General features: G+C 40.8%; 1 protein-coding gene across 2 annotated transcripts; it reads right to left on the reverse strand.

The window, feature by feature from the left end:
* Nucleotides 1-2,252: 2,252 nt before the first annotated feature.
* Nucleotides 2,253-27,925, reverse strand: LOC116038482 (calcium-independent phospholipase A2-gamma-like). Of its 2 annotated transcripts, none has more exons than XM_031282931.2 (10): nucleotides 27,746-27,925; nucleotides 26,141-27,453; nucleotides 24,936-25,085; nucleotides 21,878-22,029; nucleotides 21,265-21,359; nucleotides 20,255-20,426; nucleotides 19,579-19,636; nucleotides 19,004-19,198; nucleotides 8,989-9,184; nucleotides 2,253-4,156 (listed from the first exon to the last, which is right to left on the reverse strand). In XM_031282931.2, the coding sequence occupies exons 2-10, from the start codon at nucleotides 27,389-27,391 to the stop codon at nucleotides 3,882-3,884; spliced, it is 2,544 nt and encodes an 847-aa protein (XP_031138791.1). In that variant the 5' UTR covers nucleotides 27,392-27,453; nucleotides 27,746-27,925; the 3' UTR covers nucleotides 2,253-3,881. The 2 variants fall into 2 exon arrangements, with proteins under 2 accessions (XP_031138791.1, XP_031138792.1); XM_031282932.2 differs by having other exon boundaries at nucleotides 26,141-27,272; nucleotides 27,746-27,913.
* Nucleotides 27,926-27,960: the final 35 nt, after the last annotated feature.

Consider the following 27,960-nt stretch of genomic DNA (forward strand, 5'->3'; position numbering starts at 1 on the left):
CCCTGAGATATGTTCCCGACATGGACTGGAGAGACATATTTATACTCAGAGTCTGCAGGTTTGGCCAAAGGTGCAAAAGAAATCAAATTACTGATATGATTACTGCTGGGGGACAAGTTCATGAGTCAGATCTGTTTACATCAGAGAGGATGCTTTTCCTCTCTCAGTCTGCGGTGTAATTACATTATGACTTTTCTATATTGAGTGGGAGCAGCCTTTATTGGCTGCCTAACTGAATACAGCCCAGTGACCAGAATATGGAAAACCTTTGTTTGAGTCGGTCACATAGTGCAACCATTATTCTTGTGAATCACAAGCAAAGTAGTTTTGTTCATTTCTTTGATTTTTATTGGCAATAATTTTAAAGCTGCTTTAGGTTATTTTCCAGAATATTACACAACTAATGTTTCATCAATCAATTAACAATGCTTGTATCACAAACTGATGACTTTTGCACCATTTCATCTGTCCTCACTGAAGAGTATGAATCACTGTCAAATTGGTTGGGATTAAGACAGTTTCTTCTGTTGACAAGTTGGGCCACTGTTACCATGACAGTGTTCATATTACACCATTCATTCATAGCAGTTCTTCAATTAATCCTGAGTATGTCTTCTTTATCACCACATCTTAGGGTTTAAGATCCTAATTAAAGTGTCAGAATATGAATTTGATCTGAAAGAAACTATTGGACCAAATGGTAAAGGAGAAAACATATAAGGCCAATTTTAAGGGCCAACATCGTCTACACAAGTCTACACTGGAACAAACTACTTTACTGGCTCTCAAATGGAAAATGAACACCAGTACACTTGATCAACACTTGATACTGAATGGATCCAGAGGAAATAAAGTAAATTGAATGGTTGCAGGGCAAAAGGGTACAGACAAAACCAAGGATTTCTCATTTGCTGCTTAGATGCACAGAGCTGTTATATCCATGACTGATTGGTTGAGAGGAGAATTTTCTCTAAACATCTCTCTGGTGAGATGTATTTTAAACATGCTAGATAAGAAGAATTTTACTGAGGAACAGAAGCACCTCTTGATGACTGTATGGAGATTATCCCACCATCAGTTCTTTGGTGTCAGAAAAATCAGCATCAAATCACCAGCTTCCTCTTTTTCTGAGTGTTTCTGTGCTTTTATATGCTTACTACAGAACAGACTGATGAGCATATAATAGTTTTCAAAGACCTTGGATAAATCTATCTGAAAAGAAGCTTTTCATCCAGCAATAGTAGTGTTATTTTCAGTTATCTGATACTCCTGGCTGTAAATCAAATATCAAATCAAATATCTGAATGAGCCAAATCAGGATCTATTGAGGTGTAGTTTTTTTACAGAGTGAAAAATCAAACTGATATATTCAGATAACAGGGTTCAGTGTATGACCATGCATGTACCACACAGTATGAAATTTTTTTTCAACAATTCAGCAAATTCACAAATGTTTGGTATTTTAATCTGCAAAGCAAGAGATGCAGTTTTATTACATATTTTGATCTCAATCATCTCACAAGTTCTCTTAGTACTTCAAATATTTAGGATACACCCTTTTTTATTCTATATAAAGTCAAAGTCCACCTTGTGCATGTGTTGCTCTTAGCATTTGCTCTGTAATACTTTTAAATTCCAGGTAAAACAATATATGTGAATGACCTACATCCTGTATTATTTCCCCCCTCAGACCACAGTTGATGCTGTTTGTTGTGTCCTCTGCCTTCTGTGGCCATGGCTGTGTTTTCATGCGTGTAAGCAGTTGGTGAAGAGCTGTGTCAGTGCATGGTGTTTATGCTGGAGGGAAATGCAATCCATCACAGCCAGGGCTGTTGCCCAGGTGCCTGAGCACAGTCATCTCATCCCACCTTCCTCTTTTTTTATGATAGGCAGCTCAGGGAAGGGCTTTCCAATTACCTTCACTTGAAACATATACCCCTACCTTTATATAACTTGAGTTACAGAGATAAAAATGCACTTGTAGGAACCGCTGGTCTAGATACAGTGTGTGCCTGCAGTAGTTTTACAAATCAGAATTTGCCCCTAATCAAGCCAATCACCTTGGAAATAGAGCAGCGAAAATGCATATCAGTCCAGATCTCTGTTGGAATAGTTGTGAGTACAAGTTACCAATTTAATATCCGCACGTCTCCTCTTCCTGAGATGATCTACAAGCTGCGAGCAAAACAGCAGGCTTCCTCAGATAACAATCAGCTAATCTTCATATAATTAGGAGGCAAGATGCAGCGAGGTTCAGTGATGGGTTTTAATTACATACAATCTCAGTCTTTACACAGGATCAACAGAACAGTGGAATTATATTAATCTGGGTAATATCGCTGTCCACTGTGACTCAGGTCCGCTGGGAGTAAACGACACATTGCTGTATCAGTTTTACAGTACTTGCCTGGATTTGGCATGAATATATGAAGTGCATTTGTTAGCTGTACATGTCATTAAAACAATTTTAAGCCATGACAAATCAATAAGCAGCAATCTTTCTTTTTTTAAATCTTCATTTTAAATCAGTCCCTCAGCTATGACCTGCATGTCTCTAACAAACCTTACAGTATAGCAGAGTGGGGTCTAACACACAGCACTTCAAGGTAGAAAGGGTGAAAGAGGCTTTTGACAAGAGGCATTGAAGGGAAAGAGAGCACACTGAGGACAGAGCAGAAATGTGCATCGCCTGTGGGGAATCTATAAAACCAAACAATCAAGCACACAATAATAAAAGTGTTTGAAACAAGTGGACTTAAAATACTCAGGGTCTAAAATAACTAAAAAGGTGCATCCTTACGCCAGCTAGCCTCCATTTGGATACTTGTATATCTCTTATTCATATTTATCCATTATATATCAATTTAGGTATTTTAGAATTAAATATTGAGGTAAGTCTTTGCAACAAACGTCTTTGCATTGTTTTACTAGATATTTACTTTTAAATATAACATGCATTTACAAACAACATGCAATACTGTAAAAACAAAAAAAGGGTTAAAAACGGCCCTCATTTGTCAATGTTACTATGACCAGTATACAATTAAACCGTTGACCAGTAGATGCATTGTAAAAGGTGCAAATTTTAGTCATCTGAGAAATTTCACTTGATTTAGTGTTTAAATTGACCTTGATTAGACTGTTTAAAAAAAAATTCAATAACACGTATATCCCATCTACATGTTTTATCTGAAAGCACAAACACAGGTTTGTGAGGATATATAGTTGTCATAACAAATCTTTAAAAAGGAAACTAAGTAGTTAACAAGTGCTCACTTGGTAAATCAGTCTGCTACTGGCTACTGTAGAACTTTACAGTATTCTGCTTTTTAAAAGGAATAGTTTGACATTTTAGGAAATATGTTTATTTGATTTCTTGACAGCTAGATGACATACCATCGATACCATACTCTAATATCTGTATGGTAAAAACGTAACTAGAGCCAGCAGCTGGTTAGCTTAGCTTAGCACAAAGTCTGGAAATGGGGAACAGCTAGGGAGCTGGATTTTGTTACTTTTGAACAGAGCCAGGCTAGCCATTTCCCCGTTTTCAGCCTTTATGCTTATCTAAGCTAACTATCTTCATATTTACCATACAGAATTACATGGTATTGATCTTTTGATCCAACTTTTGTCAAGAAAGCAAATAAGCCTATTTCCCGAAATGCTTTTCTTTTAAGTATACAAGCTGCATTTGCTAGCAAGTGGACAGTGAATCCCTATTAAGGGAGTTCCCAAACCCACATGTCATTTGACACATCTTTGAATGACAACCAGAGCTACAATACAGGTCAAGAAGGAAACAACTATGACACACAATCCCAGGCAATTTAGAATTAAGGAAGTGTTTCCATGTGAGGTAAAGGTGGCTTGTGTGTGATCTAGAGCTTATAGGACTTAAAGGACATGTTATACATGTCAGCTCTGAGCCTGGCCCAATCTGCCATCCTCTGGACGGAGCTTTTCTCTCGGGTGAGGATGCGGGAGACCTTCTTCAGCTTCTCCTCGTTTCTCTCCAGGTAACGGATGCCCTCAGCCTGCAGCAAGTTGAGCTTCTCGTGCCGGTTCTCATCGATGGAGATATCTTCGCTCATGTAGGGGTTGAAGCGGAAATAAGTGCCGGGAGGGAGAAAGGCGTCAAGCATGGCGTGAACCTCTGGAGGGAGGAAGAGAGGTGAAAGTGAGGCCGCACAGAAAACAAACATGACATTTTACATACAGACTAAAATCATAAACACACAATTAACTTCCTAATAGTCTCAATATGTACAAACATTCACATATTGTGTTAAGAGTGAGAAAGGTTGTGCAAAGTCAAAACTTATCGGTCAGTGCTGTGACAGCATTACATGTGTTACAGAGTAAATGTGTGAGAGTGTGAGGTAAAACCAAGTGGTGTTTGGTTGTTTTCTGCTACTTCTGAGAGGATTAAAATCAACAACATGCAAATGCATATACAAACAGGCATCGAGTAGCAATAACAGGGTAAATATGCCTGAAGGATCCAAAAAGGTGACAGAGGTTGTTTCTGTCTGTGTTCCCACAGTAGTTCAGCAGTGCAGGAGTCCAGACATGGGTTATATCAAAACTAGCTGCTTTTGAGAATGTGGAGCAAAACTCAACGAGTATTTTATTTAAAGGTTAAATGGAAAGTTTTATTGACTTTTATTTTTTGCATTTTCCTAACAGACAATGGGCCTGCTGTATTGCATTATTGCATTTTTTAAAGTTTTACACTGAAGAGTAAAGATAAGTTACAAAATTCCTAAAATGAGACAAGCTTGCTCGTTGAATAGATGTGTGGTTTATTCTCTAGAGATTAAATAGGTTTTTCTATACCATTCCTTTTTTTATTTTTATTTCATTTCTTTTGCAGATACAAGCTTAATTCAGAGAGCATTCAGAGAGCCTATCACTGACCTGCAGCTGCTATGCCCATTATGATTGACTTTTCTTTTTTTTTTTTACAACATTTACTGCGGTCAATGGCAGGCAGCTCCAAGCTTATCAGCAAAACATGTTTGGTACTAACTGTTTAAAATTCAGATTTTCTCCCCACACTATCACAGGGTGAACGTACAAACTCCACACAGAAGTGCCCAAGCTGGCCAATGGGGCCCAACCCTCTTGCTGTGAGGAGACAGTGCAAACAGCTGCACCACCGTGGCGCCCCTAAATCATAACATTAAAAGGCTTAATTATAAAACCAATATGATAATTATTGTACATCTGGCAACACTGATTTTAATGGACATGACTAGCTGCTGCACAAGGCTAAACATTGTTGAGAACTCAACATGTTTTTCTTTGGTTGTTTGGCAATAACAACATTTGAGACTTCTGGGAAGTCAACTAACCTACGCCGGCTACACACTGCGTGGCGTGAGCGTGGCGTTTCTGTAGCGTGTCAGCTGCGTGGCATTTTCTATGTCTTTGCACAGCAGAAACGTGTCTGACGTGGCGCTACTGCTGCTAGCCTTGTCTGTACACATGTATGTTTCCCATTGATAAACTGCACTCAAGCAGTAGTATACTTCATGTTAAACATAAATATATACTGATTTGAAAGACAACGTCGGCAGTACTGACGGCAAAATAGGCTACAGAATATTTCGTTCTGTATTGACAGGTGCAATATTTGAAAATCGATAATTACTTATTTATTTTTTTTTTTAAATTACATTTATATCTGCATTTATGTCAAAACCTAGAGTCTTTCAAACATCAAAATGTCATTTATTAAATGTATTCATGTCAAAATTACATATAAACATCTTTTCCTATTCTATTTTGCCTGGAAACGCTTCCAACACGCTTGTGTGTCGCGTGAAAAATAGGCGTTGATCCTATTTCTAGCAAGCACGTGTTTTCGGCGCGGCTCGAGCCATGCCTGAGACGTGCGTGTCACACAGGCAGTGTGCAAGCTCTAACCTGTTAAAGCGTAACTCTCGCCAAAATGCAACCTAGGGTCTTTTTGTGAATGTACCCGAGTCAAACTTTCGTTTAAAAGCATATTTAGGACGGAATCGCCACTTTTAAGATTTACCGTATTTTTCGGTCAAATGGCCTTTTGAATGGGAGTGCTAGGGGCACTTTTATGCTAGCCTCAAAATAGCTACTTTTAAAACACTAAGAAGGCTCGACACAACATGAAACTTTCCTTGAAGTATGATCAGGAGCTCTACACCTTAACAAAAGCATTGACAACATTGTTTGTGTACCCAGAGTTTACTAAAAAGAAAGGTTTTGAGCAACTCACGTTAGCAGTTGTTTACGCTATCCGCCATTTTCCCAGTCAAAAATAGGCGATCTCCGAATGCGAATGAACGGACTCCATAGGAGGAAATGTCATTCCTATATGAGGCTCCTTTTTCAACTACAAGGTCAATATTGTGTTTCACTAACGACAAAACAACGAATTACCCGTGCATTTATATGGAACTAAGCTTCTGGAGCTTTCCATCTTTACTCTCCTCCCTCAACTATTTTTGACTGGCTCGATAGACGACGACCGGAAGAACAACAGCTACAGTGAGTTGCTCAAAACCTTTTTTTAGTAAACTCTGGGTACACAAACAATGTTGTCAATGCTTTCGTTAAGGTGTAGAGCCCCTGGTGATACTTCGAGCAAAGTTTCATGTTGTGTCGAGCCTTCTTAGTGTTTTAAAAATAGCTATTTTGAGGCTAGCATAAAATAGCCCCTAGCACTCCCATTCAAAAGGCCATTTGACCGAGAAACAAAAATACGGTAAATCTTAAAAGTGGCGATTCCGTCCTTTTAAACGAAAGTTTGACTCGGGTACATTCACAAAAAGACCCGAGGTTGCATTTTGGCGAGAGTTACGCTTTAACATGGGAGCCGAAATAAAAACGGACACGCCACGCAGCTGACACGCTCACGCCACGCATCCAGCGTGTAGCCGGCCTAAAGGCCTTTTTATGGTCCTGCGGAGGCTCCACGCAGAGCTTTCGCTGTAGCCTACGTAAATGGCCTGATGTTTATACTTGTGTGCTTGTGGGTGCGTCGAGCCGGCGTGTGTGTGTGTGTGTGTGTGTGTGTGTGTGTGGGTGATAGAGCGAGGGAGAAGTGAGAGAGAGACGGCGATTAGCTTTGGAGCGAGTACTGACTCTAGAGTCATAGTAGGAGAAACAAAGTGTCTCCCCTGTGTTTTCTGACCAAGGTGGGAAATCTGTAGCAGGAAAAGTTAACCCTCTCCTTGATTTCATGTTGTTTATGGAGAAGATAAACAACCAGGAAACGAGTCAGGGGAAATGCAACGCTACCAAGCCACGGCCGAGCGACGTGCGTCGCTGTGACGTGTAGTTACATTTTTTGAGAGGTGCACGTCAGGCTACAGCGTAGGGTCTGGCGTAGGCACAGAGGGGTCTGCGGGGGTACGCTGTCGAGTCGACGCACAACCATAAAAAGGCCTTAAGACGTCTACATCTACAGGTCTAAACTGCAGCTCCAACTCATGGAGAATCTTATTTGTGCGCTGCTAAACATGACTGAGCGAGTTTGTGAGTGAGTACAAGCCAGTTCCATCAGCAGCTTTGTTTATATCCAATACCCCATTAGATCAGCCTTATCTGTCTACAACAACAAACCAAGCTTACTGATACACCTAACAAAGCCGGAGGCTTGTGCACACTGAGACAGGAGGGAAGCTTTTGAAAAAGAAAAAAATATGTGAACACTCTTGCTAATCTGCCGTTTCTAAATAACAAAGCCTGTTGGAGAGCTGGGGAGGAAAGCTTAATCCCAAATACAGGAGGAACAAGTGCAGAGAAGCATCTAGGTCACCCACTGCACCACTGCAGCAGCAACAGGGAGGGGGCCGAGACAGATTTAGGCACAGCAGAGGTGCCCATGTCCAGAGGTGATAAGGAGGTTGCCACTACAGAGGGCCATAATGGGACGTCTCCAGAACAAAGTCAACCTGCAGTGCAGTATTTTCTGCACTCATGACATCAAAGCCCAATTCCTTTCCTCAGAAATGACAGAGAAACAAAGGGCATAATTCATTCAAGTCTTTGAACATTGTGATTATAGTGTGTATTCATGTAATCTTCGACAAAATTAATCTTAGATGAAATAAATAAAAGGAACTAAATCAACATTGCAATTAGGTTGGCTTAGCTCTGTTGGTGAGTTTTAATGTTTTGACCAGTGTTCCTCTTTGTTGATGCAGCTTGTCTGCGTTTGGCATGTGATGTCATGATTTCTGGGACATATTAAGAAGTGTTTCCACATTTTGGACAAAAAATAATCACATGTTTTTGACACTGTGTCAGTGGTCTTGTGTTGCTTTGAAAGCCCCCATGTAGAGTGCCTGATCTCTTTTACAGTTAATCAAATCAAACATTTATATAACCCATTTTTGCTGTAGTGTTTATAATTGTGTTTAAAAGGGAAACTACGTATATTAAGTATTGCACTTCCACCAAACAGTTGGGAGACGAGAGAGAAACAAATTATAAAAAGAATGGTCAAAATTAAAGCAGCAGAGGCTGATATATCCTGACATTTTGTCCATAGTACGGGTCAAGCTTTGAAAATTGATGGATCCTACACTTCCCATAATGCAACCAACAGCACTTTTTGTAAGGCCCCAGCCGCTTGGTAAACACAGACATGCTGTTTGTAACACAAGGTTTCTATTATATAAATTTGTATTTGTAAATTTGAGATATCTTTAGGGTAATTTACATTCAGCAATAATAATGTTATTTCTGACCACAGAAGACAGTATATAACTTGGAGTGTCCATTTAAGTTACATTAAGTAGGTCATTTTTCAAAAATATATTTGTGTACTGTAGAGCTACTTTAAAAAACAAACATTATGTAATATTGGAAGGTGATAAAGTAAACCAAGATGCTTTTAGGTTGAATATGGTTGCGCATTTACAGTTCAACAAATTGGTGGAACTCAACTCTAAATGACATAATGCGCCTTTAACCTTTAGCAGAGTGATGGTCACTTACCCTCAGTGTCTGTGGCGCTGCTGATGACATTGGTGAGTTTGGTTTTGAGGCTCGTGTAGGTGGTGCTGTTCTTGCCAGGAGTTTCAAAGCGGCCCGTACCGAGTGAGACCACACACTCCAGGGGCGTGTTGGGCCACAAACACTTACACTCATGGATAGCCAGTGCTGTGGGGTTGTTAATCAGCAGACCCCCGTCCTGTGGACAAAACAGAAGAAATGCCATGTTAGAGAATTAATCTGTCAATGTTTTTTAATGCTAAGACCACAGTCAGTGAAACCAATTTATTGGCATTTAAAACCTTGAAAGCTTTCATGGATTTTAACAGTCAATAGATTACATTTTTGAAGAACATCTGACAAAACAAAAATAACAGATCTATGTGCAGTTCCATAGCTGCTTGTCTACAAAGCACAAAGCAAATTTTTTGTTGTTTTTCTCCTCTTCGCTCATAGTTTCAGTCAGACAGGCTTTGATATCAAACAACCAGCCGAGAGTGCTTTTGCTTTGGATCCATAGTCTACCCAAGGCAATGGGGGGGGTGGGGGGGGGGGGGTGGGGGGTAACAGGAGAGGCTGTGGGGATTGTTGAATAGGCATGAGGCTGAGGGGCCGCGGGGCTGTGGGTTGGCAGCAGGATCAAACACACAGGGGCCAGTCCTCATTAAAGAGGCCAGGCTGGGGGGTGGGAGCTGCAGGGCCCCAAATGTCTTGGGACACACTAGGGGGAAGAATGCTTGTTTATGTGACTGTGTGTATGTGCATGTTTGATCGAAAGCTCATGCCTGCTTAGAGTCAATGCATATAATAATGTGGGTGCGTGTTTCTGACAGCATATGTCACATGGATTCACACACACAAGAGGGGAGGGAACAGCCCATCTTTTCAGTTCACTAGTGTCGCAGCCTAACAACAATTTTGTTGCTGTGTCTTTATGAATATAGTATTTCTCTATGAAAACGTTGAGTTACTTGAGAAATAACAGAAATCTCAACAAAGCAGGACACCAAAGAAGCTCTTTTAAGATCAACTTAGGCACAGAAGTCTTTTGGCTAAGTGCTACAGTCAGCATGTTAACATGCTCACAATGACAATGGTAACATGCTGATGTTACTATATATATATATATATATATATATATATATATATATATATATATATATATATATATATATATATATATATATATATATATATATATTGTTTACTATATTCACCGTCTTACACAGACACAAAGTACAGTTGGGGCTGACGGAAATGTTTTTTTTTTTTTTGGGGGGAGGGGTCAACAAAATGATTAGGATTCATCCTCTGGGGACCATGAATGTCTGTGCAAAATAGTTGATATTTTAGTCCGGTCCAAAGTGGTGAACATTGCTAGCGTGGCAAAAACAAATATGAAACATTTACAAAAGGCAAATGTTCCTCTGAGTGACACTGTCTAATACAGGGGTCACCAACCTTTTTGAAACTGAGAGCTACTTCATGGGTACTGAGTCATACAAAGGGCTACCAGTTTGATACACTCTTCTGAAATAACAAATTTGCTCAGTTTGCCTTTAGTTATATATGATTATTAATGATTAATGATAGTCATCTATGTGAAGACACTGATCACGTTAATGATTTCTCATTATCAATAATTATCAACAGTGACATAACAAGGTGGGAAACAGATAATATCAATATTCAATTTTCATTTTTAGAACAGGCCTGAGGGCTACTCATGTGGTCCTTGGGGGCTACCTGGTGCCTGCGGGCACTGTGTTGGTGACCCCTGGTAATATATACACTTTCTATGATTTCAAAGAAGTAATGTGTTATGATAAGTAACTGTATGAATAATTTAAAACCTTAAAACTAGTTCTTAAGAGAAATTTCTGTGCGAGCCAGAGACTCAGAGTGCACCCTTCTCACTGGCTGAGATGGATGTCACACAAAGAGGGTTTCACTCTGCCACAAAGCATGGAGGAACTGCTGAGGCAGCCGTTTGTCCAAAGCACGTCATTATGCACCAGTAGGGTGTCTGGCAGACCAAGAAATGAATCACAGAAAAGGGAGGAAAAAAATGCAGGGATTGGAGTTGCTCCTAATGGAGACTTAGAGGGACTTGCACTGTGGAGAGCACCAGACGAACCCAGCTGGAAACGCAACAACTAAGCAGTTTTCATATCACTCCCACCACTGTGAGAGGCTCCATTTTCTGAACTCAGTGGCAATTATGGCAACAGTCTAGGTCCAGTCCTGGGTTCTTTGTGTGGATATCTAGGGGCAAGTTTCACAAGCACAGTGGCCAGCCTTGCATGCAGAGTCAAGGCATGTAACATTAGAAGCCAACTGCACAATGCTCCTGTGAGCTGCGAGTTGAATGCTATAACTTGTCTCTATTTCAGTGCACCTGCTTGGGCAATTCAGAGCTGGTGAGGCCTTTAGAGAAAAAATAAAAAAGTTGGCAGTGGATAAGCTTTGTGGTGCCAATGGAAGACGGTAGGTAGGTCTTCTTTGTGTGTGGCGTTCAGAACTTCAAAACGAGGAATCAATAATTTAGAAGATAATTTGCATCTGACATCTCCTTCCACAGCTGCCATACACAAACAAGCTTGTTTGAGGAAGATGGTGCCAGGCTTTACCTACACTGAGAACAGTTTGGCAGATGCTGAAGCTGCAGTGGTAGAACCGGGGCTCTTTAAAGCCACGTTTCTGTGAGATATCCATACTTGGCCCACTGACACATTCTCGCATAAGGGATTCTTGAGGTCAGGGCACATTTGGAAGAAGAGTTAAGTTAGAAACAATGATCTACTTAGGACAAACTGCAAATGAGTTTTGAATACAAAAAAGCCAAACTCAAGCTGTCAAACAAGCAGCATGACAAAGGTCACTTCCATTTATGTGGATTTAGAGCTGTAATGCTGCTCATACTTACAACTTAATTTCACTGAAAAAAAACATGCCATGTGTCAACGGATGAATGTCCTCAGAGGGCACACCGCTGTCAGTTGAGACCATCTGATGAAGTTTAACTTCAGAGTCTGAACGAAAAATGAGTTTCAATATGGCAAGTTTGAATTCTGCCTTCCTGAAAGAACTAATGATTTCCTTTGACAGCGTTCCTTGATTCGATTCGATTTGTTGATACTCTAGAGGATCACAGCTTCTGGCCTTGCCTTTGCCCTTCAGGGTCTAATGGCTGATTCACAAATCATCTTATTTTCCTGTAGCTCGGATAAAGCAACTTTTCAACTAATTAGGGCTCCTACACCTTTGGGAACATGTTTCAAGTCTTCTGATGGCCAATTAAACTGAAATATGGCTTTTAGTGTATTCTGAAGTAAAACTGAGATTATATGAGCTGTGATAAATAAACAAAGTTAAGACATGCACAATTTATAGGTCCCTTGCATTTCTGTTTGAAATGTCTTCGCTGTCATTAACTGGGAGCTTATCTTCATTGTGCCAGTTTAAGCTGTCTTGTAGGGGGAGTGCTGATATGAATAGGAAAGAGGTGCTATCGCCAGGATCAGTAAAAGTCATTTCACGCTCCAGTGTATGCCAGCTCCCATTAGCTGGGACAGCAAACTTCCTCCTCTTCATTTAGCCTGTACCTCTCTGCCTCTCTAACCAGTGGGTGAGCTTCAATGCTGTCTTGTGCGAGGGTTATTATGAGCGGCCACAATACAGAAGAGAACAGAGCGCTTGCTATAATCTAAATGAGGTGAGCCTTCGACCTACATCTGGTGTAGCATTCACATCACAGTCTCAATAAGCAGCTGTAGTCATTAAGATTTCTTCTTTGGCTTCTTTGACAGGGCTGGACTGAGGGGCGCTTAGCTCTGTCATGATTTATTATGAGGCTCTGCCAATGAGGCTTCCTTCGCTCAAATGAATAATTAGGGAAGAATTACATAAGTTGTGGACATCTGATTATGCCTGTAACAATAACCAGACTGACTGTTTTCCAGAGAGATGGGTTATTCAATCGATAAAGTAGATTATTAGGCTGCTATAAAAAAAAAATCTCTCGTCTACTCTTTATACTTTGCACAAATCTTTCAAATCAATCCACACTGTTAGCACATAAAACTGCTTCCTCAGTGTCTCTATGTAATCAGAAAAATTTATCTCAAAATTAATTGCCTAAATGGCATCCAAGCCACATAAAGGCCGTAATTGTCACCAGCGAGGATGAGAACGTGGGCAGTGGGGTGAGTGCCACTCTTAGGTCATGTCAGGGGTCTTCATGCCATATTAAGCGATTACAGCGACCAGTTCTCCTCTTTGCCTTTTTGCTTTATAGGCCCCAAAGGGTCACATTGAGGTTCAAGTCATCTTTCCAAGCTGTCAATAGAGGAAGAACCCATCTGTGTAACTGCCAACTTTGCCCCAGGCAGGCAAAGAAATTGAGATTTACTGTTCTGTTACCTTTTCCCACACATTCGGTGAATACATGACCACACATGTACACCCAGTATTGAAACAATAAATCTTTCCTGCCGGCTGTAGCCATTCAGATTAAATGTGACAACCTGTGTAGTGATATAAGTGGGTGTAGAACACCCTTGCTCATATTTACTCAGTCTAGATTCCTTTGAGGCTTTAACATATTTGACAACTTCATATTAGAAAGCATAATTTTTCTGTCCATCATCTACTGAGCAATTTGAAGCTAATTTCCCTGCTGCGCTCAGGAGAGGTGACTAAGCACACACACTTGCATATCAATACATTGTGATGCAGGGTTCAAAGCTGTGATTTATTCCAAGGAATCTCTCTAGAGCCACTGCAGTGAGAAGCCTGAAGAATGTGGTGCACCGTTAGAAGACAAGGGGGTTAGAGACAGAGGAAGATTCAGAAAGGCTTTCACACAGCAGTCAGTCAACACATACTCAGTGGACTGGCCTAATCCCCAAACAAGTGTGGCAGTGCAATCAAGTGTTTGTTCATGAGTGAAAACATATGAATACAACAGAACAAAAAGAGCTGTCAGTGGAGGAAACAGAGGTAATGTAACAATGGGACAATCCATGGGTGCACGTTTATACTCAAGGGACAAAGATCCTGAGTCCATCTAGATGAGGAAACTGTCTGCAGAAGGGCTCAAAAGTCTGAGCTCCATCCTCCAACAGCCTCCAGGCAGAGCTCTCAGGGCTTAACACAGGAGGATAAGGAAGTGGCTAAAAGCTCAGATTTATACTCTGTCGCCTCCCTGAATCCACCACCTCTCCTCCTCGCTGCCTCATCTGAGAAGCACTGTGGTGCTGAGAATGTAATTTATGACCAATAACTTCACCTCCAGTGGCCTTTACAAGGAAAAAAAGGGAACAGAAAAAGATGATCCAAAAGGTTAGGATTTCTTGAAGTGCACTTTTGGAATGGCACTTAATTATGTGAGACCTGATGCATCTTTCTCCTCTCTTCTCACACATAATCAAAAATGTATTTCTTTAGTTAAAGCTGCCACATTTAATGACTTCTTAGATTCATTTTTGTCTCATTCATTAGCAACAAAAAATATGGGAGTGCTGATGCAGTGAACTACTGCATTTCAAGCTGTGTGAAGACTTTCTTCTGAGCCCTCTGCCATGTCGGGGCTCTCAAGAGTTTGCACTGAGGGTGGTAGCACGCTGATCCAATGCCTCATCAAATGCTGGCAGAGGTGGGCACAAAACATGCTTCCATTCCTCCCCGTCGCCTCAGGAGACGTCATGGCAACTAGGCGGAAAAAAATTGGGCCCTCTTCACCAGTCTATGCATGCCCTGGCATCCATTGTGAAACGTCTGAAGTCTTCTACTTCTGTGTTCTTCAGAGCAGAGATAACAGAGACAGCTTTAATGTGGAACCACCCTTCCTTCATCTCCTCCATTTTTTCGCTCTTTTCCCTTTTGTTCCCCATCACTAAGGTATCCTCTCCATGGCTATGGTAGCAAGTGTGAGGCTTTGATAACACCACGGCTGCTCTGCTTCAAAAGGTCTTGCACCAAATTACAATTTCCCCTGAATCTAAAGTTCTGGCTTCGTCAGACTTCAATTTCCAGCCTGCAGAATCACAAAAACATCAACGAACAATCACAACTTTCTTGAAACGCTGCTTGAAAATTCCGGCATTCGTTCAGCACATGGCATGGCTACTCTCCTGCGCTCACCGTACAAAAGGGTGATTGTTTAGGGCTTGAATTAAGTGGAAAACTCCGTGGGCGTGATGACTCTCTCTCTGGGGAATCCTTGACATCACACAGACAGCATGTTATGTTCATGACTGATTTCAGTGGCTCAAGCAGCCACCATATAAAGCCGTCATGGGTGGCATTTTGAAGCTGGCGAGGTTCACATGGAAAGTAAAGTGGCTGCCAGCTGTGCGAAACTGTATTTTAGAAGGAATGCATTATAAATACTGTTCTTTTACTTTATCCTAGATTACACTGTCCAATCATTAAAAACTATATTTGAAGTATTTTCATCCTGGTTTAAATTAGTTTTAAAAATTAGCATTTGCTTTATTACTCAAAACTGAAACAAGTCAAGCATATAATTTTGATTAGCATCTCTTTTTATAAATTACATTTCTTACAAACTGATACGAAGGACACAATGGATGCTTCTGTTAACTTTGATTAAAATTAATTTTGAGAGTTTTTTGTCATTTGTTTCATTTCTTTTACGTCTCTATAGATTGTTTTCCATTGTGCTGATGTGGTTGTGAAATGTTTTTCACTAAAGAAGATCTTGAATCATGATATAAAAGATGTTTCTTTTGTTTTTCAGCTACAGCTGGTGGAAGCAAAGGTTGTAAACCTTAAACAAAAGTAAAGTTAAAGTTAAACAAGTTGCAAAGACTCCTGATTTAAACAAGAAATGTTGTTTTAGGAGGCACAAATCAGGTGCCCTCTCCTAACTCCTTTCACCTCTTGTGGTAATTTGACATATGCATTAATATTAAACAACAAACTGAACCTTTTCACTGCAGAGGTTTATAGCCTAATATGAATGTTCTGATGTTTAAATGTATTTTGGAATAGCACAACAAAACCAAATGCTAGTAGAATATCTTCAGTCATGTAAAAGTGGTTCCAAAAATAAAAAAAGGGACAGAAAGTGGAACAAATGAGCAAAAGTGAAAATCACACAGGAATTGCCAGTCAAGGCAAAACATCGACTTATCGACGAAATATTCTTTAAAGAAGTATATGCCTGAGGAAAACATGAGCAGAGCAAAAAAGTACTAAACCAGGACAGAAGCTCTCTTTTTCTATTGTCATTCAATTTCTTTGGGAAGAAATGCATTGATAACTGATTTCACATCAAATGTATTAAATATATTTAACTCCTGGTGGCGTCTCATCCTCTCACAGTATGAGGAATCCTGCTGGCGGCTAACAGAGTTTGATATAACCGTTCCATAATTAGATTGTCTGTCTTTTCATTCTATAACGAGGCGTATGTGGCAGTCAAACAGTTGTGTGTGATGAAGGGAGCGCCTCATTGGGCTAATTTATGCATCTCAGAGTAGGGCGAGACCTGCTAGACAGCAAGCTGGAGAAATCTACCACCACAGGTGGGTTTTCGTCAACCAGTCTCTTTCATTCTCTTCCCCTGAATTCCCCCCACTCACCTACATAACTAACACAGCTTCTAATTAAGAGTGTGGGAGCGTGCCAACACGGGATATTGCTTTTGATGCAAACACATGCTCATCCACGTGTTCTGTGTCTACGCTGAGTTCCTCAGTCTTTACACCCCCATCTGTGTTTTGAATGTCGATTCAAGGATATTGAAATCTGGATGTAAGGTCAAACATAGGCTACATCGACTGAATACTCAAACAGAAGTAGAGTATAATGACCTGCATCTGTGTTTTCCTGTGTGCTTTTTTTTAATCTCTTTTTCTATAGCACTTTGTAACTTCTGTTTTCAACTAAATAAAATTAACACTTAGTTGTTTTCTAAGATTCTACTATGCTACTCATGCGGTTTCTTATTTCTTCTGTGCTCTACTGACTGAGCTTTTACTGAAAAGGTAAAAGGCAAAAACAGAGTAGCCATACATACTGATTAGTAAAACGGTAGAGTGGACTGGTGGTTTGTTATGTCACTGATGGCTAATGCGTACCCGTTTTAGTGGAGATGGATTTAAGTGTGTCTTACTGAAACTCCCTCTCCTGTCAAGATGTAACTGACTGGAAATAAAAACACTGACAGGACAGAAACGGAGGTTCTCCCTCTCACTTGCTGTGCAGAGGATTTTTCTCATTAGGCTCCTCAAAATCCTTCAGACTCTTCACCGTCAACACTGACAGTACAGGGCATTTAAATCCAGCAACCCAACAATAAGCCGTGGATTACTGTAGCAGAGCACAGGACTGCAGTGAAATTGTCACTATGTGTTTAAATAGTTGGTGTGAATGTGAAGTAGGGTGTGAAAGAGAGCATGAGTACAAAATAAGCCTTCACAGGTACAATGCATATTAAATATCAAAATATTTCCCTGGCCAAGTCTTCAAGCTGTGTACTGTACATGGTGGTACATTGAGGACCTGCCTATGCATTCTTTTATTGCATCATAGCCAAACAGTTTGAAGTATTGTATAGAAAAGAAATATGTATAGTCTAAGAGAGAAGACACACCAGCCCGATAATCGGGCGTCGGGCCGTCTGGCGAGGTCCGTGACTCGAGTCTGTTCGGTGTGTCCCGTGCTGTCGGCCGTCCGAGGAGCCGTCGGCATTCATTTGGGCCGACCCGACATGTTCAGTCGGGGACAGGGCAGTCGGGACTCACCCGGAAATGGGGAGCAGATGAGCCGCTCAAAATCTGACGAAAATCTTTTAAACTGACCTTTGTCAATCTGAAATGAAGACAGATTCAGAAACAGCACGGCCTATTTCTCGCTTAAAATGTTTTCAGAAACACGTTTCGGTTAACTATTTTAGTACAATATGAGATCGTATTCTGAACAAGCCGCCATGACAGTCTGGCTGTGAATTTCCGGAGAAAAAAGAACCACGTGACGCGTTCGTCCAATCAGCTGCCGGTTTTCATTTTCTGGGAAATAATCAGACTGTTAATGGAAACAATACAGAGCAGCGCCGACGGCTGGTATGGAGACGTATTACGTTTCGCGCACGCGCAGAGCGTACACTCAAGTCGGCATTGCCTCAGTGTGTTCTGAGGCATTTTTTGGACCTCGGGGACCCGACTGATCAGTCCGACTGGCTTTTCTGCTGACGGTCGGCCCGTCTGGTTGGTGCGTCAGGGCCCTAACAACAGCTTTGTTAGAGACACATATGTGTTTTTGCAAAAATTTAAGCTGGCCACTCAATTCATTTTCTGAAACTGACCAAATTATAGTAATTGGACCTTTGGACTGAGGGTAGCCCTAGAAGACTTGTAAATATGAACACACAGGTACTTTAGTGACTTGACAATGTACTGAGTAATTATGACCATGATCATGAAAAGCAATGCAGACACGTCTATGCACAGAAGACACAAAAATTGTGCTAAATAATCATAAGAAGGCCATCCCACTCTGACACATGTTCGCTGGGAATTTAAGTTTATGTAACAGTTGTGGTCATGACAATCATCCTGAATAAAAACATCAACTAAAGGCTTAAAGGGCCTCGATATTCAATAAAAAAGTGTTTTGGGATTGACTCCACATGGCTCTCACAGACCGTTCCCCAACACGTCAAATGTAGACCCTCGGCATCTGATACTGACGCACAAGGAACTCACATGCACGTACTGTATATGCACTAACATGCACGCGCTGGCGGACCGACTATCAAAACAAAGAACAGAGATGCTCGGATGCACGCACGCACAAAGAGTTGTTGTACTGCTTTATTAATATTCTGAATATCGAGTACAGCCCCTTTAAAATTTAAATGTGGTGTTTAATCCACTGCCATGAGTCCTATCACTTCCCTTTTCTGTAACCAACAGTGACAGGAGATATTTCTGAGATAAATTCTAGGATTTACCACTGCCACCCTGTTACTGTTGCGAGTAGGACTGACCTGGTGGAGATCATTTCCCAAGGTGAACTCCTGGAAATACCCAGGGGCTGCTGACGTGGCACGGATGGCCTGCCAAAGCTGGTGCTGGCAGCCCCCCAGGTAGTGAGAGCGCACCCCTGGCAGCAGGTTGTAGTTCCTGAACACATAGGCCTTAAGAGGAGTGCCCCGGTTCACAATGGTGCTCACCGCTGCCATCTACAGGTAAGGGACATGACATACAATCTGACTTTCTTTTTCAGCATGAGGAAGCATTTTACATACAGATATAAAATGCAGGCATGATATCTAGACTGACATTCTGACAGATCAATTTAATATCATCTCTGTTCTGGGAGCCTCAGAGGAGTCTGCTGACATATGAAATCCTGTATCCACACTGTCTCATATGGCTTTAACGTGTATTTTTCTTCCACTTGTCATTGCAGATGTAGGCCAGACAAAGACAGAGCTAGAGAAAGGAGCTTTCTTTGTAATATCCCAGTAAACAAGGTGGGATGAAGGCTCACTGGCTAGTGCCAGAACAGAAGGAAGAATGGAAGAGGGAAGAATGAGTCAGACTATCTTGTAAAGCTCACCTTGGGGCATTCAGGGTTTCTTGAAGTTTCCACCAGAAGGTGAGAGCCCATTTTCTCTCTGTGGAAGTGAAGATAGGATGATGTTATTTTCTGGCATAGTGAATTTTGGACAGTAGTATGGCTTGTTACAGATTTCTTTCTGCAAGCTTCACAAATTCCTCTTGCATATCAGTTAATGGAACTTTAAATGCTTTTGTGATCTGCATAATTATTTTCCAAAGGACCATTCTACTGTTCTAAAAGATTTTAGGCCATTTACAACTATCTATGTATGCTTTGTATGACTGCTGACCATATTCAAGCATGCAGTGGTGGTTTTTATCCATTAATATAGTTTCACAATTTATTCAAACTGTTTTTCAACCAGCCACTGTTTTACAGTCATTTCCATTATAACAGTTATAATACTTAACTTATGTCTGCTTTTACGGTTACCCAAGGCATGGCAATGAAGTACAAACATTGTAAATAAATCTGCAGTTTAAATGTATTATCACACAATGTTAACATAACTCGGACAAAAATAAAGAACAGGCGTGATGTTTACTTTGAGGGACTTGCAAATCACTGTGTGTTTACTTTTACTTACAGTTTTACCACTTTCATGGCATTTTAACACAGCTCCAAATTCTCTAAGCACAAGCACCACTCTGCCATAAATGACAAAGGAACTGACCTGAGGATGTTCTCCCAGGCTTCACTGTCATAGAAAGCATGGCTCCAGCCCATCTTTACAGTGCCAACAATGAAGTTTTGCTTGAAGACATCTGAACCCAACTTCCGGTAAAGATCATCACACTCGTTCAGTGGGATTTGGAATGCACCTAGCATGAACCCTAAGATAGCACCTAAGAAGAAAAGCAAAAACACAAACATTGAAAGAGGGAAGGTGACTGTAGTATAACATAGTACTGTAGTAAAAGTATAAGAGCTTCAGTCACTTCTTTGGAAATGCAACAAGGAAATAAAATAGCAAACAGGTAATGTACAGCTTGTTATTGTTACTCTCAAGGTCGGAGTCGATGCAACGCTAATTGCCTCAAGGATTATCTGTTAAGAGTAACATTTCCCTCAGATGATCCGTTCATAGAAAGTGCATGAGATTAACATGGCTATTACACTACAGGCAAATACTTCAACTACTGTCTCTCCATGATTAAGGATCACTGACAAGATTACCAAGCCACAACAGTGCTATGAGGGCAGAGATGGGGTGTACCTGAAAAATGTGGGTGATCAAATTCGCCAGATATGGCCCAGATGGGTTTTAAATGTGTAAACATCATATAATCTAGCAGGTGGATCACATTATGCTTTGACAACATTCACTAAATGTGAAAGTGAAGTACCTCCAACTGGTGGAGATTAAGACTTAGAGAACCGATAGGAACTGGGGACAAACAGAAACTTCTGGTAGTAATTAAAGGCTCTGCAAAGTTTTTTTTTTATTCTGCTGTGAAATGAAAACAACAAAGTGGCAGATGGAAAAGACAGTTTGAGGATGGTCCACAGCACCCCCTTGTGGTGGTTTTGCATATAGGGATTTTGGTGGCAATATTGAGGTCAAAACAAGACCAGAGGAACAAATGGGTCAGTGGTGCCAGTCCCACTTGCAATGTTGCACCCTGCTCACATAATCGGGACACGTACAAACACATACAGAAGAAGGGCAGGAGGACAACGCACCTGTGCTGACACCACAAATATAATCAAACTGTTTGTAAATGGGTTTGCCGGTCAGGGCTTCCAGCTTGTGTAACGTCTGAATTGCAACAAGCCCCCTGAAAGTACAAAGTCAGACACAGACATACACAATGAGCCATACATTAATAGGATGACAATTACAGAACACAAACTTGCTACAAAGAGTGACAGCTGATTGATTTCCCACTAGCATATCAAAGACAAATAGGAAATAAATCCTTATGCATTTAACTAACTGTTTCTCAAAAATAAAGTACATTTACTTGGCAGATTGAAACTGCTAATAGAAGCAGTAAATTGTTTTTCAAAACATGGTGTGTAATGCAGTAAATGCTATATAGTTCCACTTTAAAAAGAATCAGTGAATCATATATTTTGTGATCATTTTTTTTTTAATTGTATTGATATACATACATTATATAGGGTGAGATTACACATTTATGGATCGCTAATAAAGTATGTTCACAAATGTACATGCAAGCAAATGTATATGCATATCAAACTAGCGATAAACTACATGAGAAAACAATAAAACAGAGGACATCAGTGACTCATATCTTACAAGAAAGAAAAGCAAGAAGAGATGAACTAGTACCTTAACCCTCCTCCATCTATGGACAGGATCCGTATGCCACGGCCTTTCACAGGATTATGGTAGCCCACCAGAGCGAGGGCTTCTCTAATGGCTGCCCTCAGGCCTGGGTCATTGGCCTGTTTCAGACGCAGCAGGCAAGGGATAACCTGCTCCTGAGGAACACATAAAACATATTGGCAGTCAGAAGTGGAAATAATTAAAAACATGGTCAGTTCACCATTATATGGTCCGACCACAATTGGCAAGGCAAACAGGAGTACTGTAGTATATAACTAGTTGAAAATAGTACATCTGATATCTCGCTGTATTTACCTTCTATCCCTGTAGTTGTTCTCATTAGCAGTCATACTGCATTGCTCCTATTCTGCTACTTGTTTTCTTTCGGCCTGCAGTTACTCAAACAAGGGCACAAACAATCAATGTTTTCTAAATGAGAGGTCGATCCCACTGTCTCTCTCAAATTGGCTGGCCATTAAAGCAGCCATATTATGCTCATTTTCAGGTTCATAATTGTATTTTAAGGTTGTACCAGAATAGGTTTACATGGTTTAATTTTCAAAAAACACCATATTTGTGTTGTACTGCAGTGCTCTCTCTCACTGCTGCAGATCCTCTTTTCAGCTGGTCTCTGTTTTAGCTACAGAGTGAGACCTCTTTTCTTCTTCTGTACTATCTTTGATTGCACTGCACATGCCCAGTAGCTCAGATGTAGATCATGTCAGCTAGCTAGCTCCATAGACAGTAAAAGAAAGGCTGTTTCTACAACTTTGCTCAGTTACAAGGAGAACGAGGTAGCATGCTAGCGTTAGCATGCTAGCGTTAGCCATAGTGTTAGCATGCTAACGCTACGAGCTAATGGTTGCGGTTAGCCTGCTCGTTTCGGCTTGTGACGTCACAAGCCGTGCTGATTTTGAACAGCTCACCCAGAGACTGAAGGCAGGACACATTCAGAAACTGTATCTCACTCTAAACAGCATGGGTGGATTTTTTTCAAAGTTTGTATGTGTGTGGAAGCACCAGAGACACATTACATTACATGTCATTTAGCTGACGCTTTTATCCAAAGCGACTTACAATTAAGTGCTTTCAACTGTGAAGGTTCAAACTCCAGACCACAAGTAGTAAGTGCAAATACAGTAGCTTTAAATAGGCAAAGCTACAAAGAGACATATGAAAGTGCAGGTTCGAAAGTGCAAGTTCAAGATTTTTTTTTTTTTTTTTTTTTAATCCGAGGTGTAGTCGGAAGAGATGCGTTTTTAGCCTTCGGTGGAAGATGTGTAGGCTTTCGGCCATCCTGATATCGATGGGGAGCTCGTTCCACCATTTGGGAGCCAGGACAGTGAACAGTCGGGATTTCGTTGAGTGATTAGTTCTCCCTCGCTGTGAGGGAGCAGCCAGCAGTTTGGCTGATGCAGAATGAAGTGGGCGGGTTGGGGTATATGGTTTGACCATGTTCTGGATGTAAGCGGGTGCTGATCCGTTCGTGGCCCTGTACGTAAGTACTAGTGTCTTGAAGCGGATGCGGGCCGCAATTGGTAGCCAGTGAAGAGAGCGGAGGAGAGGTGTAGTGTGAGAGAACTTGGGGAGGTTGAAGACAAGTCGAGCCGACACAACATAACACCCCAAATCCCAGAAAAAGTGATTTTTTCATAATATGGGCACTTTAACAAGTTTTGTCATTTCGCAGGTCATAGTTGAATTAGAATGAAGGTGGGATCATTTGCAATGGAAAAATAAATGCATATCAAACCCTCACTGAAATGAAAGCAGAGCAAAAATGTGTGCGACCGCAGCATTACAGTGTTTCAAGGGTGACCACTACGTAAAACCTTAGTTGTAGATAAAACATGATACCTATTAGCTACTACCAACAGAATCAGAAACTGTCATGATATATAAATTGAATCATAGAATTGGAACAGATGTTTGTGAAGTCGAAAAACATATTTTCGTCACAGCACGACTTCATTGAGACTAAATGTAGGTCAGTCAATCACCACAATTAACTCCTTTATTTCTGTTGCAAAGATTTGCAAAAGATATAAAAAATTATTCAGTCCAAAGATATGTTGGGCTAAACACTGTTTGTTTGTTTTTTTATTAAACTTCCCCACACTAGTAAAAGTGGCACTGGTTTGAAATTAACACTGAATAGGGCTGTCTAAAGAAATTCTTAGTCAACTAATACTCATATAATTTTGTCAACTAATCGATTACTTGATTTAATTTACAGATCTGTAAAACTGTTTCTCCACAAAGAATCATGCAAAAGCACCACTTTAAATCTTGTGTTTACCAAAGATGTGCTCATAACTTTCCTGGAAATAAGTCATTCAGCATGAAAAAGCCCCCAAGAGGGGGCAGCCCTAGCACCAAATAAGTTCCTGACACACAGATAAGGCAGAGTGATAAATAAATGCTGCAGTATGTAGTCTGCATATACAGTAGTTGCCGAGCTCTGACATTAAACAGAGAGCAACATATAACTTGTTGCCACAGCTGATAGACTTACATTTGTCTGGCATGGGAAAATTCCTAAACACAAGCAGAAGGCCATTATATCCATTATTTACATGCTACGACAGTTTAAAGGTGCAGTAGGTAAGCCTTATAAAACAATAGGTAAGCCTTATAAAACCAACGTTCTGTCAAATTTGCTGAAACTGACCCTATGTTCCAGTAGAACTACATGAAGCAGGTAATTAAAAAAAAAAAAAATCCGGCTCCTCTGTCACCACCTACAGCCTGTAGTGCGATGTGTTAAAATCCCCCGCTCCCTGTTCAGATGCACCAATCAGAGCCAGGGGGGGTGCCTAACTGCGTGTCAATCACTGCTCATGCACACACATTCATTCTCCCTTGTGGGGGGAGGGGCTTAGGAGACCGTTTTGGGCTTTAGTGGAAAGGGGGGAGGGACTGAGAAGTTGTCGATGTTAAAAAATTTTGGCTAAGTCCTGGCTCTTCACAATCCTACCTACAGAACCTTTAACTATCCTGACAAAGCTTTAGGCTGTGAAAAAGGAAAAAATGATAATGCTAGGCTGTTCCGTTTTCTCACCTTGACTGCAACACCACTAGTCTCTGGAAACTCCAGGAGATGGTAGCTGAGGTCCTCCACCCTGTTGATATAAACCCTTACATCTGATGCTCTGTGCAGAGCCTGAACCAGACCCCGAGTTCGATTGTCCACACTCACCCTGGCAATGATCTAGGAGACAAAAAGTGTGAAACCAGTTAGGTCGAGCTATTAAGCATTAGCTGGGATCCAAGTTAAAACCTGACACGATGTATGGCTCATTTAAAAGTCTTTTATTTACAATATGATAAGGTAACTAATGAATGTTGTCATTATTGTTTTCATTTCGTTCTCTACTCACGTCCAACAGTAGACCGGGATGAGAAGCAATCAGTGAGAATACACATAATAAATCACTAAACTACAGTCAGACATTAAGTTGATGATAAAGTTTGTTTTACTTCCATGGGCCAGACCCTAACATTTAACTTTTAAGCTCCACTTAAAGGTGGAATAATACAATCTAATATTTTTAAATGCTATATGTATATAATATTTTTGTACAACAGCTATTGCTTGAGTAGCATATTTATATATTGTAATCAAAACATTCTTTTATTCATCATCTAAAAATAAAATTGGGTAAGAGTAACTTCTTAATAAATGCCCTGAAATTGAGCCTAAAGGTAAAATCCATTTGACTGTGGAGGGTGGTTAAATCATGAACACATTAATGACAAAGCTGCCACTCAGTAACTGTTATGATTTGCATTTTTTATTACTTTTTCAGTACCTTAAGCTAGATTGCGTTACGTTGATGGTAGAGATTTCATGTCTGCTCCTTTAATGTAACAACATGTTACTGTGTAACATTACCCACAGTCATGCAGGGTTTCTGCTATCTACTATTTCAAACAAAACATATTATATTATTAGTTCCTGTTTAAAATTACTAAATTCAGCCTTGACATTAACTGAATGTCAGTTGTGTTTTTATCTCCACAACATAATGCATGGCTCAAGTACACACCTTCTGTGGCCCTCTAACTTCACAAGGGTTATTTTTGAAAATAGATTCCCAGAACTCAGGCAGCACGTCAGCACACTACACTACCCTTAGACATATAGAGTAGCAAGAGCTCCTGTCAATGTCTGGAGAGAAGGCATCCTGCTATAATAAACCAGATACTCTAACAGATGTAGGGAATGTTTCACTCAAACACAGACACAGCTTTTTGTAGACCTACCTTCTCCCTTTGAAGCAGCAGTTTCTTGGCTTTTTCCTCTGCAGCCTTCTGCTCTTTACTAATTGTGGCCTCGGTTTGTTTGACTGGTGCATCCTCAGTCTTCTTTTCCTCCACTGTAGTACTTTTGGACTCTGCTGTCCTAAACTTTGGGACCAGGGGAGCAATGTAGCTTCCTACAAAGGCTTGTACAGTGGGAGCTGAGTAGGACAGGTAATGTCCTAAACCCTTCTTGGTGGAAGGTGCGGTAACTGGAGCAGGACAGACGGTTTTATCAGACACTGGCATGAAGTCACTAGTTTGTTGACCCTGAGACGAAGCAGAAGAATGGTCAGCATTGTCCACTTTCTTGTCCTGAGTCTTGGTACTGCTGCCAAAGTATGAGTTGATGTGATGGGCCAGGTAGTTGTAAGTCTCATCCAGGCTGACTGAAAAGGTGCTGGGATGGAAAAGTGCTGTGGTTTGTGGTGTTAAAGTTGTGCTCTTGCTCTCAGTATCACTCAGTGAAGGTTTAAACTCCTCTTGCTTCCTGGCAGAACTGTCTTTGACAGTGGGAACAACACGCCTCAGCGTTTTCTCCTTAAGTTTGTGCACAGTCAGAATTGTGGCAGTGACAGTCGCTTGGGTAGAATTGTGAGGATGAGTGGAGGTAGTGGCACTTGCTTCACACGTAGCAGCAGAAGTAGGAATAGGACTGACAGAAGATGAGATACATATAGGTTTGGATGTAGTAGATGTAGAAGAAGGAGCAGCATTAGTGGGAGCAGGAGTAGGCATGACTGCACTCTCCTCTGCTTTTGGAGTTGACTCAACACTTGCCTCAGCCTTTTTCCCACCCTTTAAAGCATTAGGCTTGAGTCTGGCGATTTTAGAGAGAAGTTCTGTATGTGTCCCACTCACAGCTTTAGAAACTGTGTCCAGTGTGTTCCTGACCCGCGACATGTGTTGGCTCAGACCAGCAGACCAACGTGACGCTGAAGTGTTCAAATACAGGGTGCTGGTGTGGAGTCCAAGCCTTTGTCTAACCTGGTTAGCTTTACAGAGCCATCCCTTACGCCCAGTGATCCTCAGGTGGTAGATGTGCCTCCAGCTGAGATAGCCTACCTTGTAGCAATAAGGTTGTTGTACATGAACCCTGCAGTGAGAGGTAGCAGACAAGGGAAATGATGCTGCTGACTGGCGGGCATGTGTCTGCCACGAATGAAATGTTCTGCTTACTTTCACCGAGGTATTTGAAACCCATTTGTGACTCATTCTTTCAGGTCACAAGAGTTTGTGCCATCCACAGCAATATTAGGTCTATGCTCTCCCTTAACCTGGTGATAAACAATAACAAAAGTGATGTATACATGAAAGAAAGAAAACAGTAAGAAAAAAATAAATAATGAAAATGTCATGACGTGGAATAAAACACTGCTCCTAAAACTGGCTTCTTAGAATTGTTCTGTTTTCTTCACATGTAAAATGTCTTTGTTAAATGACACTAACTGAGAGGACAACAAGCAAACTTCTACTCAATAACACATTTCAACATCTGTTAGCTCCGCTAGCGCAGCTAGCTAACTTGCCACAATTCATAAATGCCACACTAAATATAACAAACCATACCTTTTTATGTCGCCGTATCATAAAAGCAAGAACTCCTTTAATATTCTTATTGAGTCGCCATCCTTCGTTAACGTTAATACAAAAGCATACCAACGTTTGACAACCAGACTAACATGGCAGCAACAACACTACTCGATTTCCAGAATGACGTGAGAGGTCAGTCAAGAGGAAAACAATGATCACGTGACAATATATGTGCTCTGCAATTGGCTATC

This window comes from Sander lucioperca, chromosome 7, assembly GCF_008315115.2.
Source record: "Sander lucioperca isolate FBNREF2018 chromosome 7, SLUC_FBN_1.2, whole genome shotgun sequence".
NCBI classification, from domain to species: domain Eukaryota; kingdom Metazoa; phylum Chordata; class Actinopteri; order Perciformes; family Percidae; genus Sander; species Sander lucioperca.